At 38.7% G+C, this 18242-nt stretch overlaps 1 protein-coding gene across 3 annotated transcripts in view; it reads right to left on the bottom strand.

The window, feature by feature from the left end:
- Positions 1-18242, bottom strand: part of LOC145512501 (transmembrane protein 202-like) — a 32010-nt gene that overhangs the window by 11626 nt on the left and 2142 nt on the right. For 2 of the 3 annotated variants that reach the window (XM_081506347.1, XM_081506346.1), the window contains exons 3-5: positions 17984-18130; positions 17303-17434; positions 15755-16271 (exon numbers count right to left, since the gene is read on the bottom strand). In XM_081506347.1, coding sequence (XP_081362473.1) covers positions 15922-16271; positions 17303-17434; positions 17984-18130 — 629 coding nt within the window. In that variant the 3' untranslated portion in view covers positions 15755-15921. Of the gene's footprint in view, positions 1-15679; positions 16272-17302; positions 17435-17983; positions 18131-18242 lie in introns of those variants that run through there. The other variant, XM_081506348.1, reaches the window with a different exon arrangement.

Raw genomic sequence — 18242 nt, 5'->3', positions numbered from 1 at the left:
GATGTTCAAGCTGGTTTTAGAAAAGGCAGAGAAACCAGAGATCAAATTGCCAACATCTGCTGGATCATCGAAAAAGCAAGAGAGTTCCAGAAAAACATCTACTTCTGCTTTATTGACTATGCCAAAGCCTTTGACTGTGTGGATCACAATAAACTGTAGAAAATTCTGAAAGATATGGGGATACCAGACCATCTACCTGTCTCTTGAGAAACCTGTATGCAGGTCAGGAAGAGACAGTTAGAACTGGACATGGAACAACAGACTGGTCCCAAATAGGAAAAGGAGTACGTCAAGGCTGTATATTGTCACCCTGCTTATTTAACTTATATGCAGAGTACATCATGAAAAACGATGGGATGGAGGAAGCACAAGCTGGAATCAAGATTGCCGGGAGAAATATCAATAACCTCAGATATGCAGATGATACCACCCTTATAGCAGAAAGTGAAGAAGAACTAAAAAGCCTCTTGCTGAAAGTGAAAGAGGAGAGTGAAAAAGTTGGCTTAAAGCTCAAAATTCAGAAAACTAAGATCATGGCATCTGGTCCCATTACTTCATGGGAAATAGATGGAAAAACAATGGAAACGGTGTCAGACTTTATTTTTCTGGGCTCTAAAATCACTGCAGATGGTAATTGCAGCCATGAAATTAAAAGACACTTGCTCCTTGGAAGAAAAGTTATGACCAACCTAGACAGCATATTAAAAAGCAGAGACATTACTTTGCCAACAAAGGTCCACCTAGTCAAAAACTACTGGTTTTTCCAGTAGTCACGTATGGATGTGAGAGTTGGACTCTGAAGAAAGCTAAGCGCCGAAGAATTGATGCTTTTGAACTGTGGTGTTGGAGAAGACTCTTGAGAGTCCCTTGGACTGCAAGGAGATCCAACCAGTCCATCCTAAAGGAGATCAGCCCTGGGTGTTCATTGGAAGGACTGATGTTGAAGCTGAAACTCCAATACTCTGGCCACCTCATGCGAAGAGTTGACTCATTGGAAAAGACCCTGATGCTGGGAAGGATTGGGGGCAGGAGGAGAAGGGGATGACAGAGGATGAGATGGCTGGATGGCATCACCAACTTGATAGACATGAGTTTGGGTAGACTCCGGGAGTTTGTGATGGACAGGGAGGCCTGGCGTGCTGCGATACATGGGGTGGCAAAGAGTCGGACACAACTAAGCGACTGAAATGAACTGAACTGAACTGAACTGATGCTAGAGTGAGTGCGTGTATATTTTAAATTTACTCCTTATGCTCATGAAGTTGGGATTCTTTTTTTTAATTGAAGCATAGTTGATTTACAGTGTTATGCCAATCTCTGCTGTACAGCAAAGTTATTCAGTTTTACACACATATACATCCTTTTTTAACAATATTTTCCATATGGTTCATCCCAGGAGATTGAATATAGTTCCCTGTGTTATACAATAGACTATGCTGTTTATCCATTCTAAATGAAATAGTTTGCATCTAGAAGTTGAGATTCTTAATTTTATGGGTAAGGAAAAAGACAAAAATTTGCCATGTTTCACCAGCGCTTTCATATCCAAATTTTCAGAGTCCAAGTCCTCTGTTTTTTCCACACAATTCTCAGTAGTTGTAATAAGATATTATTCCTTTTTCTAAAATATGTCTTTGTATTTGTTGTAATGGAGTAATTGCTATCAAGCCTACTTGTCCAGACTTGCAGCATAAACATTGACAGTATGCAATGTTTTTTCCCCCTGGAAACAGTTAATAAAAACAGAATAGTGAATAAACAGATGTGTTATCCTCAATTTAAATAGTCCCACTTTAATCTTGCAGATACAATCTTACTGTTTTTAATAAAACATGTTTTAAAATACATGGCACTTTTTTTGGTCAAACAATAGGTATTAATGACTATTTAGTGCAAAGCACCTAAGCATTCTACAGAGCTTGAAAAGGAAGAACCCTGAGAACACCTAAGAAATCATTGTTTAAGGGAAAGAGACAAATTTAAAGGAAAGTTTAATGATAAAAATGGTAACCATGACAAAACAAGAAGAATGGCACAAATGTTAAGTGCTAAGGAGTTTACAAAGGCAGAAGTCACTAAACTGAGTTGTTCTAAGACAGCAATGGCTTCCCAGGTGGTACAATGGTAAAGAATTTGCCTGCAGTACAGGAGACACAAGAGTCGCGTATTCGATCTGTGGGTCAGGAAGATACCCCCACCACGGCCCTGCTCCCCCTCTCTGACCCTGGAGGAGGGCATGACAACTCCAGTAATCTTGCCTGGAGAATCCCACGGAGGAGACTGGCAGGCTACATCCCATAGGGTCACAGAGTCAGATACAACTAAACCGACTTAGCACGCACGTATACTTATTTTCTCTGCATGACATCCTTTCCAATCACTCTACCCCCAACTAACCCATATGCTTCAAGACTACTATGTATCACCCGTTACTGACACACTTCCAAGCTTTTGATCATGTTGGAATGAATTAATTTAAACCTAAGTTGGGAAGATCACCTGGAGAGGGATATGGCAACCCACTCCAGCATTCTTGCCTAAGAATTCCCATGGACAGATGAACCTGGCGGACTACAGTCCATGAGGTCGCAAAAGAGTTGGACACCACTCAGTGACTAATCAACAGCAAAGTTAAAAACCGATAGACATTGTCTTCTTACCTCAAAATGTGTTGATTGAATCTTGCTGACATTATATCAAGATTAGTGTTCTTCCCTGTCAGTTCTTCTAAGTCTCCATGAAAACTTGAAAGTTGTGTGCAAGAGGAGGAGGAGACCTGATGAGCATGTTCTCCATGGCACCCCTCATCTAGGGTTTCTCTAGTGCAAATGCCCAACCCACTTCTCACATCCCCAGAGGTACCTCAGCTTTTAACAGTTCATGGCAAGACAGGATTGATGTTGGAATTCAGCACATTGGACACAACTACTACAATGCTGCCTATTCATGAGTGAGTGAAGGACTGTAGCAAGGAACAAATGGAAAAGCCTTAAGGGGTTGAAGATTGGAGTAACTGAGGGAACCCTGAAACAGCAGCATCTGACAGGCCCACCTGGCTCCAAAGCATCCAGGAATAAACACTTTTCTTTTGTCTCTTCTTTTTTTGTTTCTCTCTTGGGCTTTGTTGTTGTTTTTTGTTTGTTTGTTTGTTTGTTTTTCATTTGTTTCATTTGAAACAATACCGTGATTTAAAAGACATAGTCACCTCTTCCAGCTCCAGGAACCAGATGCCACTCCTTAGAGTTATGTTGCAATGTGCCAAGAACCAGTTTTTCAGTTCTGTCTTCCTGACTGTACCCTCACAGACATCATCAGTAAAGTAATAATGGAGGCCTTGTGATACATGACTTTATGTCCAGAATTCCTTATGAGCTGCTTCACATTTTGCTTTCATGAGAAGATAGTTTAGTATGTTGGTTGCATGTTTTGACACACTCAAATGCTGAAGCACTGAACGAGTTCTCATTTTAAAGAGTTTGAAAGGTCAGTAAAAATAATTAAAACTATAACATTGTCTCTAAATGTTATTAAAATAGTATAGTCCCAAAGGGTTACCCCATGTTAATGATTAGTACATTTTTTCATAAAGCAAAACTGGTTATATATAGACAATTTTCTGTGAACAATAAACAACTGCATATATGAGCTATGAGTCTATTTTCTTCTAGATGATTGTATGTGGGATGTTGCAGGTAAAGAGGGTCAAACAGATGTTTTACAAGAGTAAATTTTACTCAGCTAACTTTAAGATGCACTATTGTGTGACAGCCCCATAAGCTCCAGATGTAGAAGCCCCATTTATTAAGTATATGGCCTTAAGCAAGTTACTTAACCACTTAAGAGCCTGTTTTCCCATTAAAAATAAAAGGAAGAATAATAGGATTTTCCTTCTTGCATTATAAGGATTACCTGACTTAACTGTGAAGGACTCTTTACAATATCATCATTGGACATAGGAGCTGTAAAATGTTTTGTTTTAGACCTGAGAATATACAAAGAAAATTATTCAGTCAATTTTAAAGCAGTTGTCCTTTGAAAAGTATAGATTATTCATTTGTCAAATTATTGAAAAGTGTTGCTATACTCTTGTATGCCTGTATTTTTATTAGTTACTTCAACAAGACAATTGTTCACTAACAGTATCTCAGGCAATGTGCTAGATGTGTAGAGTAAGAAGATAAAGCTACACTAGTGAGGGAAACGTGTAAACCATTAATTACATTATAACATGATAAGTACTGTAATGATGTATGATCTGAACCTTAGGGTAGTGAGAAGATAAGGCATATTAGTGCGGGAAGCAGACAAAGTGTCAAGGAGGGCTTCCTAGGGGAGGTGTGGCCTGAGATAAGAATTGGAGAAAAAATAAATGATACTCTGGAAAGAAGGAGTGTTGTATGTACATATAAATATGAAATAATATGGCATATTTGAATCATGGCCTGTTTGGACAATGTTCTTGTCCCTTTCTCTGTACCCTTCTTATATTGTTTTCCCTTTTCTCATTCTTTTTCATCCTCTCTCCTCTTCCTCCACAGGTAACATGTCTGAAGTCCATAGCTTGCAAATGGTAGAGCTAGAAATTAAAGCCTCAATTCCTCCATTTCCAGAGACTATGCTCCTCCTGCTATGCTACTTTGAAGATTTTTCACTCTTTTAACAAAGCTTGTCATTATTTTCCTAGCATTTTTGTGAGACTATGTCAGGTTGCTTGCTTTACTAAACTCATTTTGATCATCACATTTGGATTCTATTGGGCAACAGGCTGGGTTCAAGGAGGGGAAGATGTGTTCCATGCTAGTTCAATTAAATACATGTTTACTGAATGCCACTGGATATAAACCATTGTGCTAGACATTACTGAAAATAAAAATCAGCTTACATTTCTTATCCCTAAGAAGCTTACAGTCTAATACGGGAAATGATACTTATTGGAAAGCTTCACACAAGGCAGCTTATTTGTTAAGCTTAGCACTAGGGTAGTGTTTCTCAACTATCTTTCTTCATTATCATCCCTTAAGGAAACTTTTCAGACCTTTTAATCCTAAACATCTCCTCTCATGAAATTTTAATACCACAGAAATACTATATATCTATTTATGTAATGTCTTAGACCTATACTTCATACTTAAAAGACTACTTTTTTCAAGCACACATACACCAAAGAACCAATTTCTGCCCCCTTGGAGGCAATATTGCCCAGAATGAAAATATATGCACTTGGCTAAGGCTATCACTTTCAAAGTCTAATATTGACAGTCAAATTCCAGTTTCAGATTTTTGATATCTGCCAAAGATTAAATATAATTTAAAAATTGAATTTCTTGAGTTAAAAATAAAGCCCACAACATTAGATTAAAAAAATAAGATGATTGTGTATATTCTTCTGTGAGTATTTGCGTGGCTAAGTTCAGAGCTGCCACATTGTCTGACTGCTCAAAGAATATATTCACAATATAGTCTGTGTGATGGGAAGGGAAGGAGAAAATGGAATACAATTTGAAGCTATAACCATGATGTGTTTGAAAGAGCAACTCAAGTTTATAAATTATTTCAACTTCAGCCCACTCTAAACATCTTCAACTTTTCCTGTGCAAAATGTAATTAATTCTCTGTGAATAATTAAATCACAATAATATTAATTTACATATAGGCAGGAAGTATATACCAACCAAAAAACTCATAGTGTATACACATTCATTTTAGTCCTCAATCTAGAACTAACAATACAACTGCTATGCTACTTTTTACTTCAAACAGACATTCTTTACAAATCAGCTTATCAGAGCTCAATTACCCATTCCAGGGTGAGATTGAATTCTTCTGGTCTATATGCCAAGAAACTGAGGGAGATCTCTAACCGACAGCCTGTAAGGAACTGAATCCTTAAGTAAGAATTTAAAAAAAATAAATAAAGAACTGAAAGCTTTGGTTCAAAAGTCAAGGAGGAGTTAAATGCTGCCAACAACCACCTGAGAGGAACTGGGAAGTGAATCTTTCTGAAGTCAAGACTTCAGGTGAGATTGTAGGCCTGTTTCAAGGTAAGTTTAGTCGCTCAATCATGTCCGACTCCTTGTGACCCCATGAACTGCAACATGCCAGGCCTCCCTGTCCATCATCAACTCCCGGAGTTTACCCAGACTCATGTCCATTGAGTCGGTGATGCCATCCAACCATCTCATCCTCTGTCATCCCCTTCTCCTCCTGCCTTCAATCTTTCCCAGAATCAGAGTCTTTTCAAATGAGTCAGTTCTTCACATCAGATGGCCAAAGTATTGGAGTTTCAGCTGCAGCATCAGTCCTTCCAATGAATATTCAGGACTGATTTCCTTTAGAATGGACTGCTTTGATCTCCTTGCAGTCCAAGGGACTCGCAAGAATCTTCTCCAACACCACAGTTCAAAAGCATCAATTCCTTAGGCACTCAGCTTTCTTTATAGTCCAGCTCTCACATCCATACATGACTATTGGAAAAACATAGCTTTGACGAGACAGACCTTTGTTGCCAAAGTAATGTCTCTGGTTTTTAACAAGCTGTCTAGGTTGGTCATAACTTTTCTTCCAAGAAACAAACGTCTTTTAATTTCATGGCTACAATCACCATCTGCAGTGATTTTGGAGCCCAAAAAATAAAGTCTGTCACTGTTTCCATTGTTTCCCCATCTATTTGCCATGAAGTGATGGGACCAGATGCCATGATCTTAGTTTTCTGAATGTTGAGTTTAAAGCCAAGTTTTTCACTCTCCTCTTTCACTTTCATCAAGAGGCTCTTTAGTTCTTCTTTGCTTTCTGCATAAGGGTGGTATCATTTGCATATCTGAGGTTATTGACATTTCTCCCAGCAATCTTGATTCCAGCTTGTGCTTCATCCAGTCCGGCATTTCTCATGATGTACTCTGCATATAAGTTAAATAAGCAGGGTGACAATATACAGCCTTGATGTATTCCTTTCCCGATATGGAACCAGTCTGTTGTTCCATGTCCAGTTCTAACTGTTGCTTCCTGACCTGCATACAGATTTCTCAAGAGGCAGGTCAGGTGGTCTGGTATCCCCATCTCTTGAAGAATTTTCCACAGTTTGTTGTGATCCACACAGTCAAAGGCTTTGGTGTAGTCAATAAAGCAGATGTTTTTCTGGAATTCTCTTGCTTTTTCGATGATCCAACAGATATTGGCAATTTGTTCTCTGGTTCCTCTGCCTTTTCTAAATCCAGCTTGAACATCTGGAAGTTCACAGTTCACATACTGTTGAAGCCTGGCTTGGAGAATTTTGAGCATTACTTTACTAGCATGTGAGATGAGTGCAATTGTGTGGTAGTTTGAGCATTCTTTGGGATTACCTTTCTTTGGGATTGGAATGAAATCACAGTTGGGTTCAAGGTCAACACCTTGTTTAATCCTTGAGAGATATCCTGAGACCCAGGACCCAGCTAAGCCACACCCAGATTTTGACCCACGGATACTCTGAGATCATGGGTTTGTCATTGTTTTAAATTGAACTTTCCTTTGTGCTTAGTCACTCAGTGGTGACCAACTCTCTGCAACCCCATGGACTATAGCCCGCCAGGCTTCTCTGTCCATGGGGATTCTCCAGGCAAGAATACTGGAGTGGGTTGCCCTTTTCTATGCCAGGGGATCTTCCCAACCCAGGGATCAAACCCAGGTCTCCCACATTGCAGGCAGATTCTTTACCATGTGAGCCACCAGGTAAGCCCTTTACTCTAATCAAAATATTTCCTTTTTCATAATCAACAGCTTATTAGGTATCAAAAAATTGGTTAGTCTACATACTACACACTAGTAGCTTCCCTGGTGGCTCAGAGGGTAAAGAATCTGCCTGTAATGCAGGAGACCTGGGTTTGATCCCTGAGTCAGGAAGATCCCCTGGAGAAGGAAATGGCAACCCAATCCAGTATCCTTGCCTGAAAAATCCCATGAACGGAGGAGCCTGGAGGTCTGCAGTCCATGGAGCCACAAAGAGTTGGACATGAATGAGTGACTGACACACACATACTATACACTACCTCAGAACTTAGTACTTTTTTATAGCAGTCATCAAATTTGTATAATATTTGTCTTCTCTCTGAGTTGGTAAATTACATAGTTAATATTAGTCATGTCCAATTCTTTGGGACCCCATGGACTATAGCCCACCAGACTCCTCTGCCCATGGAATTCTCTAGGCAAGAATACTGGAGTGGGTAGCTGTTCCCTTCTCCAGGGGATCTTCCAACGAGAGATCAAACCTGAGTCTCCTCCACTGCAGGCAGATTCTTTACCGACTGAGCTACCAGGGAAGGCCCAAATTAGATGGTTGGGCAGAGACTAATCTTGTCATGTTTATTACTATAAACTACATATTTAACACAGTTTTCCACACTTAGAAGGCATACAGTAAATAAGATAAAGATCTAACTTAATTTGTTTCCTATTCATTCTCTCTGCCAAATTAATCTTTCCTCTATGTCATATATCAAAATAAAATCCAGACAAATTAAATATCTAAATGTAATGAAAGAAAATTATTAGTAGGAGAAATATTGGTGAATCTTTAATCATCTGAGAGTGAGAAAAACTTTACAAAAGTAGGACCAACAACAATATCTATAAAGCAAAAGATTAATAGTTTTGACTACATAATTTGAAGTTTCCTTCTGTAAAAGCAACATCGTAAATAAAAAATACAAACTGGGAAAACATTTGATATACCTGACAAAGCATTGTTTATCTTTAATGAATACAAATCTCACATAAATTATTAAGAAACATGCATATATACACATACTGGTGTGTTTGAGGAATGGACTGACATAAACTGAAATACAAATGTCCAATAAATGACTCAAAAAGGTTAACTTTATTAGTAATTGAAATGGAAATTAATAACATATTTCATTTTCATGTCATAATGGTAGAGACAATACTGATTTTGATGGGAGAGAAACAGGGATAGAATGATACTTTGTAGGCGTATAGCTTTTCTAGAGGGCAATTTATAAGTATGAAAAATCTTAAAATGAGCATACCCTTTATCCAGCAGTAGAAATAATTCTAGCAAACTAACCTAAGGAAATTTAAATCAAAATCTAGCTGCCAAATGTTCAAGGAATGAATTGGTTAAACAAACTACAAACCATGTGTTATGTGTGTGCTCAGTCACTTAAGTTGTGTCCAACTCTTTATGACCCTATGGGCTGTAGCCCTCCAGGCTCCTCTGCCCAAGGGATTTTCCAGTCAAGGATACCAGAATAGGTTGCCATGCCCTCCTGCAGGGGATCTTCCCCACCCAGGGATCAAACCCGAATCTCCTGCAGGTAAATTCTTTACTGCTGAGCCACTGGGAGAAACTTTTTTAAAAGCCATGCTACCATTTAAAATTATATGATAGGAAACTATGAACTGATCTGGAAAGATGGTCATGCTATGCAGCTGAACAGGGAAGAAAAGGCAGCTGCAAAGCAGAGTTAAAGGATGGTCCTGTGTCCTGTATGCAGATTTATATGAGTACTCAGGGGAATTTCTAAAACTTTACTGAGTGTTCATTTACTAATCATAAGATCCACACATTTTAAGTGTACAATTAAAGGATTTTAAATACATTTACAGAGTTGTACAACCATCCCATTTTAGGTAAAGATATTTTTCTTTTCTAATTTACCTATATTTTCTTATACTTCTACAATAAGTATGTATAACTGGTAATTTTTTTAATTTAATTTTCCCTTTACTACTGATGTTTAAAAAAAAAGATATAAAATGCCAAAATAACTGTAATGGTAGTTAAAAAATTTTCTAAAGAACAAAAAAGGTAGCAAGCAAATACACTTTAATTCTTATAGAAGGATTAAAGACTCATAGAGATTAAAGGACCTGCTCTCAGTCTGTCTAAGTAGAAAAGTGAAAGTGAGCCACCTGTGTAAGTATGCCTATGTGCAAAAGGGTATATAGGCATACTTTTATCCCCACCTGCTCTCCATCTCTGTGTCTCTTGCTTTCTCTCTCTCTCTTCCCACCCCCACCCTTGCTGATCCTCTTAACATATTTCAGCTTAAAGGAATAAGAACTTTTATTTTTGGAGTTATCCAAATTCCTAGTTCAACTTTAATTCTTAACAGTAAATGTAATCAGGATGATAAGTATAAGGAAAAACAGATTCAAGAAATAAACAGGAACATGGAGTCAGCAAAAACTAATAATGGAATAGATTGCTCTTTCAAAGATCAATATGTAATTAACAATTATTATAGCTATGGAAAATATATGGTATATACCAAATAAACATTTGATTTCCCAGGCAAAACTGCAATCATTTTCCATGTTTAAATACCTTATGCCATCACTGAGAAGTCAGATCTAAAAATGCCAGATAAATAGGAATGAGATGTGAAATTTTCTGAAGTTTTCTTCATTTTGTTTTACAGAAGTAGAACATAAACCTGTATTTCACTGTTAGTATGTAAGTGTTAGGATAAATATGAAAATATGGGAGAGGAGGCTGAAATTCCAAAGCCTATCCATGTCAGAAAAAAAACTAAAAATACATTTTTCACACAATAGGATCACAGAATGTTGTGAAACGAGATACTAGTTATCTCTATATCAATCTCTTTGTGAATAAGAAAATCAGGAAAATTATGATTGGCCCATAGTGATATTACTAACTAGTTTTGTTGTTGTTCAGTTGCTAAATCATGTCCATCTCCTTGCAACCCATGGACCATGGACTGCAGCACCCAGGCTTCCCTGTTCTTCACTATCTCCCAAAGTTTGCTCATGTCCTTTAAGTCAGTGATACCATCCAACCTCCAATTGATGTCTCTGCTTTTTAATACACTGTCCAAGCTTGTCATAACATTTCTTCCAAGGAGCAAGCATCTTTTAATTTCATGGCTGCAGTCACCATCCACAGTTATTTTGGAGCCCAAGAAAATAAAGTCTGTCACTGTTTCCATTGTTTCCCCATCTATTTGCCATGAAGTGATGGGACCAGATGCCATGATCTTAGTTTTTTAAATGTTGAGTTTTAAGCCAGCTTTTTCACTCTCTTCTTTCACCTTCATCAAGAGGCTCTCTAGTTCCTCTTCTAGTCTCTGCCATTAAATTGGTATCATCTGCATATCTAAGGTTGTTGATATTTCTCCCAGCAATCTTGATTCCAGCTTGTGTGTCACCTAGCCTGGCATTTCACATTATGAACTCTGCATACAAGTTAAATAAATAAGCAGGGTGGCAATATATAGCCTTGACGTACTCCTGTCCCAAATTTGAACCAGTCCATTGTTCCATGTCCGGTTCTAATTTGTCTATTTATTATTCAGTGTAAATAAATTTTTAAAATGATCACATGATCATCAGGAGTGTGACTGAAAAATTGTAGAATAAGGGGTCAAAGAAGTTGAATTTGTGTGTTGAGGCTGGAAAAAGAGAAGAGGGCATGGGCTGGAGAGGGAAACAAACTAGTATGAGTTAGTCAGAGCAAGATAACCAGAGGGAAATGGGTCATAGGAGAACTTTAAGTAAATGATGGACCCAGATCTCTTTCGAGATCTGGGCTATATGGGAATTGTGAGCCTTAAAGTCTTAGCTAACAGTTGGAGGCCAAAAAGTTTGTCTTGCAGTCAGAGCCAAAACAACTTCAGAATGGTAGGTAGCTGCAGGCATACTTGTTTACCACTGGTAAACAAAGAGGCTTTTCTCCAAGAGTTTATGGCATTTTGCCACCATTTTTTTCCAGAGATTTGTTCAAAGTTAGCATCACAATAACAGCACTCCTAAGAGTTCTAGGGACCTCATCTAGATAGAACTTTTCTTCTACAATGGCGTTATACATAATCTTCATATGCATAATCTCTCATAAACAATGCAGAGAGCATTGGGAATTAGAATCTTTACAATATGCTTTTGGTTCCTCAGAATGTCCAGACAAGTCGAGCTGACTGGATATAGAGCTGGAAGAGATTTTAGAAGTCCTGATTTTACAGGAGGAAAAACAGAGGCTCAACAGAATAAACTGACTTGCCCAGTACCAAAGTGACCAACAGCTGAACTGGCACTAGAACTGCAATTGCCTAATTTCTAGTGCAATGCTCTGTCCACTCTGTCGTCCACTTGTAAATTTAAACTGTCTTAAAAAAAAAAATCTGATGCAGGGATTCCTAAATACTTGACCGGGAAATTGTGCTAGATTGGCTATAAAAAATTATAAGTAGTGAGGGCGGGGGGAGGGATAAATTGGAAGATTGGGACTAACATATACACACTACCAAATATATATGACATAGACAACTAATAAAGACCTACTGTATAGCACAGGGAACTATACTCAATACTCTGTTATGGACCACATGGGAAAAGAATCCTTTAAATATATAAATATATATATATATATATATATACATAGTCAGTTTTATATATATATATATATATAAAGCTCACTTTGCTGTATACCTAAAACTAACACAATATTATAAATCAACCGTCAGTCGCTCAGTCATGTCCAACTCTTTGTGACCCCATGGATGGCGGCATACCAGGCTTCCCTGTCCTTCACCATCTCCCGGAACTTGCTCAAACTCATGTCCATCGAGTTGGTGAAGCCATCCAACCATCTTATCCTCTGTCGTCTCCTTCTCCTTCTGCCTTCAATCTTTCCCAAAAAGACCCGTCAAGGTCTTTTCCAATGAGTCAGCTCTTTGCATCAGGTGGCCAAAGTATTGGAGCTTCAGCTTCAGCATCAGTCCTTCCAATGAATATTCAGGACCAATTTCCTTTAGGATTGACTGGTTGGATCTCCTTGCAGTCCAAGGGACTCTCAAGAGTCTTCTCCAACACCACAGTTCAAAAGCATCAATTCTTCGGCACTCAGCTTTCTTCCTAGTCCAACTCTCACATCCATACATGACTATTGGAAAAACCATAGCTTCGATTAGACAGATCTTTGTTGGCAAAGTAATGTCTCTGCTTTTTAATATGCTGTCTAGGTTGGTCATAACTTTTCTTCCAAGAACCAAGTGTCTTTTAATTTCATGGCTGCAGTCACCACCTGCAGTGATTTTGGAGCCCAAAAAATAAAGTCTGTCACTGTTTCCACTGTTTCCCCATCTATTTGCCATGAAGTGATGGGACCAGATGCCATGATCTTAGTTTTCTGAATGTTGAGTTTTAAGCCAGCTTTTTCACTGTCTTTCACTTTCATCATGAGACTCTTTAGTTCTTCTTTGCTTTCTGCATAAGGGTGATGTCATTTGCATATCTGAGGTTATTGACATTTCTCCCAGCAGTCTTGATTCCAGCTTGTGCTTCATCTAGCCTGGCATTTCTCATGATGTACTCTGCATATAAGTTAAATAAGAAGGGTGACAATATGCAGCCTTGACGTTCTCCTTTCCAATTTGGAACCAGTCCATTGTTCAATGTCCAGTTCTAACTGTTGCTTCCTGACTTGCATACCGATTTCTCAGGAGGCAGGTAAGGTGGTCTTCTGGTATTCCCATCTCTTGAAGAACTTTCCAGTTTGTGTGATCCACACTCTCAAAGGCTTTGGCATAGTCAATAAAGCAGAAGTAGATGTTTTTCTGGAATTCTCTTGCTTTTTCTATGATCCAACAGATGTTGGCAATTTGATCTCTGGTTCCCCCGCCTTTTCTAAATCCAACTTGAACATCTGGAAGTTCTTGATTCACATACTGTTGAAGCCTGGCTTGGAGAATTTTGAGCATTACTTTGCTAGCATATGAGATGAGTGCAATTGTGCAGTAGTTTGAACATTCTTTGGCATTGCCTTTCTTTGGTGTTGGAATGAAAACTGACCTTTTCCAGTCCTGTGGCCACTGCTGAGTTTTCCAAATTTGCTGGCATATTAAGTGCAGCACTTTCACAGCATCATCTTTTAGGATTTGAAAAAGCTCAACTGGAATTCCATCACCTCCACTAGCTTTGTTTGTAGTGATGCTTCCTAAGGCCCACTTGACTTCACATTCCAGGATGTCTGGCTCTAGGTGAGTGATCGCACCATCGCGGTTATCTTAAGATCTTTTCTGTATAGTTCTTCTATGTATTCTTGCCACCTCTTCTTAATCTCTTCTGCTTCTTTTAGGTTTGTACAATTTCTGTCCTTTATTGTGCCCATCGTTGCATGAAATGTTCCCTTGGTAGCTCTAAATGTTCTCTATGGTTTTTCTCAACCATCAAAACATCTTCTTAGTAGTATTTGGTTATGTAATTATCTAATTGATTTAAGTAATCTAAATTAAGGTATGACTAAAATTTTAACTATCCTCACAGAGAGTCTGTTCTTTCATATGGACATCAGCTAATTCCTATTTTCCAGAAAGAATACAGGAATACTTTTTTACCCTTTACTTTCAATCCTGGTCCCTTATCTAATGTTCTAGAAAGTAAAATATGTGGAATGGGGATACTATTTGTTAAGGCCCCTTTTTTTGCTAAAGTTAAATTTATTTCATCAACTGCTTTGGTTTCCAGAAATATATTGCTTTTTAAATAAAAGTGCTAAAATAGGGGTCATTTTTTAAAATTGGAAGATAATTGCTTTACAATGAGGCCGTATTTAAATGGTAAAATTAAAGGCCATAGAATTTAGCTAGTAAGAGGTACAGGCTTCCCTAATGACTCAAATGGTAAAGAATCTTCCTGCAATGCAGGAGATGCAGGAGACACAGGTTTGATCCCTGGGTTGGGAAGATTCCCTGAAGAAGGAAATGGCAATTCACTCCAATATTCTTGCCTGGGAAATCCCCTGGACAGAGGAGGTTGGTGAGCTATAGTCCATAGGATCACAAAGACTCAGATGTGACTGAGCATGCACAAAAGGTACAGGCAGGCAGAAGTAGTAAAATATTGACTGTTTAAGGAGTTAAGAGTGAGTTTTCATGGTGAACTATTCATATTGCCAACCAGAAAAACTAGCTTCTGGTTTTAAAGGCCACAACCCCTCTGCAAAACCATTTAAACTCTCACTGAAATTCCGAGTCTAGATGGTATACTCTCTTTCACAGTCTGTTTTTCTTTTGCTATTATCTTTTCCCTTCCTTTCCAGTTCCTGCAAATAGTCAAAAAAACATGAGAATCACCTATATTTTTTTTTAATGAGCTATCTGAATAAAAATAAGAAGTGACTTGCCAAAAGTAGCCTTGGAGGTACAGAACTAAATTTAATTACTCTGACTAGAAAGTTACTTACTAAAATAACCTGGGGTTTTATGTGCCAACAGGAATAATTTCTCTATCATTCACCATTTATGGCCAAAACAGCACTAGAAATTTCAGAGGCTTGCAGGTCAAGGCTAAAGAAAGTTAAATATTTAGCAAAAGTCAGCCTAGCTCATTAGGGGAGGGAGGTCCAAAAATGAGTTTGGATTTCCAAACCCAATGCTCTTTCCATTCTGCTGAGATGTTCCATTTTGTGGTCATGGAAAGCTGGAAAGGCTTAACAGGATTGGGTGCTCCATCTTTTGCAGCCTTTCCTAGTCACAGAATACAACACTACATGGAAACTTTTTTAGTAAGCTTTCTTTATTTGTGATTTGTAGGTTGTTGGCATCTTTGACCTAAACCATACAAATGACTCTCATCCATAATATCAACCTATTCAGTGAGTGAGGCATAATCTAGTGGGGGGGGTGGTTCAACAGTCATCCTACTGTCCTCTCAGAATTACCTCTGATACTCCTACTCCTCTTCAAACAGGATCAGCCAAACATCTTCAGCTCTGAAGGGAAATCTCTCTGCAGGGTTTTGTTTTGTTTATATTTTCTCTCTGCCCTCTACTACCCTGGATTGAAGATTAACTTTTTTTTGTCTTGTTATCATCATTTTTCTCAACTCAGTCTATCTTCATTACCCTGGTCTTCATTTTCTTTTCATTAATGTCAGGTCTATCGCCTGACATATTCACAGTTGCTACTGTGTTCTCTGCTCTGCTGTGTCAGCTGCTTCTACCTCAGTAGCTGACCTTGCCTGAACTATTAACTCATCCCATATTACCGACTCACTTCCTATCTCTGGCCCTGTCTGTGTCTCTGGCCCTGTCTCTGTCTTGGCTTCTGCTTGGGACCTTGATTGTACCACTGAACTTAACTGTCTTTCTGTTGCCTTACTCACCCATGCAGAAACACCCGAATTTCCCTCAGATAGACTCAATTTCACTCTGGCTATATTTCCTACCCTTATCCTTGTTATAGGGATCACGAGGAGGTTTTGCTCTAGAGGAGGAACTTGAGAACTTAAGTGATTGAGTACAGAGAGGAACCCTAGAGAAAAAGAAAAGGTCAATGTCAGCATTGTGGAGGAGTAATAGATAAAATCTCAAGTCATCAAACACCCCTGAAGAGTAACACTGACTTAATTATAATGAGATTTGATTAATAATACATTTCTGAATATTCTGTTCATTATCTTTAGGGGCTTGGAATTCAGAACATTAGTCCCAGTTTTTCTGTAATACAATGTTTTCCAGAGGTATGCAAACCAACTTACTGGGGCACAGGAAGAAAATAATAACTTATTTTTATATTTTTAACAAATAATGTTTAAATTCTACTTTTGAGTGTATTTTACAATGTAATGATTATATTAGTAATGTAATACATGTGCATATTTATAAAGAAACATACATCTTTTTGGAACGTTTGCTAAAAAGGGTCTTATGAAGAGAGTGTGTGAGGCAATGGTTTGGAGGCTACTGTTGCAGTTAATAAAGGTAAGTAGGTGGCTTAGAACAATTATAGGTGAAGTGTTGCATAGGCAAACTCCAGTGTTATTGCTCTGCTTTATTCTGGAGATCCATAAAGGTGGAGAGTTTATTTGATATGACAAAGGAAGAGCGGAACTAAGGGACTATCTTCTGAAAGAGCAGAAGAACTATGAATAGCTCAGTTATATCTTTACCTTCTCTACTTCCTGAATACATCTGTTCAGGGTCAGGTATCATTATTGAAAAAATGCTTTAGATAAATTGGAAGCTCTTGCTTAAGGATTGTTCATTGACATGAAAATGAAACTTGCAGAATCCTTCCAAATTATGAGATTCTAATATACCAGACACAACCCAAAGAAAGTGAAAAGGAGATAGAAGAGCAATCATGTAAAATTGCATTTTCTGTGCCTTCACTATTGAAGAAGGATATGGCAACCCACTCCAGTGTTCTTACCTGGAGAATCCCAGGGACAGGGGAGCCTGGTGGGCTGCCGTCTATGAGGTCACACAGAGTCGGACACGACTGAAGTGACTTAGCAGCAGCAGCAGCAGTGCCTTCACTACCTAACAAGAGCTTTAACTCACCAACCATCATGTAGAAGATACTGCCCCACCAATTGAAGCTGTAGACTATCAGGAAACGGGGTTCCAAGACATTCTTACTGTACAGTTTCACTTGTACCAGGAAAAAGATGAGGCAGAAGAGTAGGCAGGTGCCTGGGATCAGAATGAAAGCTATTACTACCTATGATAGCCCTCCTTCTGCCTCCACCCTCTTCCCTCTCTTTGCACTTGCTATCACCCTCAACTGCCTCAGTTATGCCGTGGAGACCTATTACATGGTAGTGGTCATGGGAAGACCCATTTGGCAAAGGCCTTCTGCTTTGACTGGAGTAAAGTTGTCAAGGTGGAGCCTATAGATAATATAGACAGAACAATTAGCAAGTTGCTACACGGTAATTTTCTGGGTGCCAGAAGAGCCTTCAGCCTATAATATCTCCCCCATAGTCCCACAGATAACCCTCAGAGATGTTTCCATTGGATTAAGCATCATCTTTTCTGGGTCCCCTCTTTCAGAGGTAATAGCTCTGTCTGGAGTAAAAGTTTATTGAAAACTTTCTTCCTTTTGGGAAGAGATAAGGGTCTTATGATAGCAGTATCATGTAAGGCTGGGAATGACTTGATAAAAGAAGGGGAGATGGCACTGGGAGGGGAAGAACTACAAGGACTATAGGGACAAACTTTTCCAACCTCACCGTGTTGTACCTGAAATGAAACAGAAGATGGATATGCCCAGATCTATGTAGGTTTTGTCTCCTGGCCCTTTGGTGAGAGAGATGCTGAGCCATATAATAATAATGAGGATGGTGAAGGCAGAGATGAGGAAGAAGGCCCTGGAGAATTGGAGGTAGTCTGCCAGGGAAAGGGGAAAAGGAGAAGCTTGATTGGAATGAAGGACACCTGCCCTTACAGAAGGCTGGACAGGGTCTTGGGAAGGGGTGAGGGACAAAGGACGATGGAATCA

This window comes from Giraffa tippelskirchi, chromosome 7 (genome assembly GCF_054371585.1).
Source record: "Giraffa tippelskirchi isolate mGirTip1 chromosome 7, T2T-mGirTip1v1.2.pri, whole genome shotgun sequence".
In the NCBI taxonomy this organism is placed as follows: Eukaryota; Metazoa; Chordata; class Mammalia; order Artiodactyla; family Giraffidae; genus Giraffa; species Giraffa tippelskirchi.
Note: the sequence above shows the minus strand (reverse complement) of the source record. Positions and strands in the feature narration are given on the sequence as shown.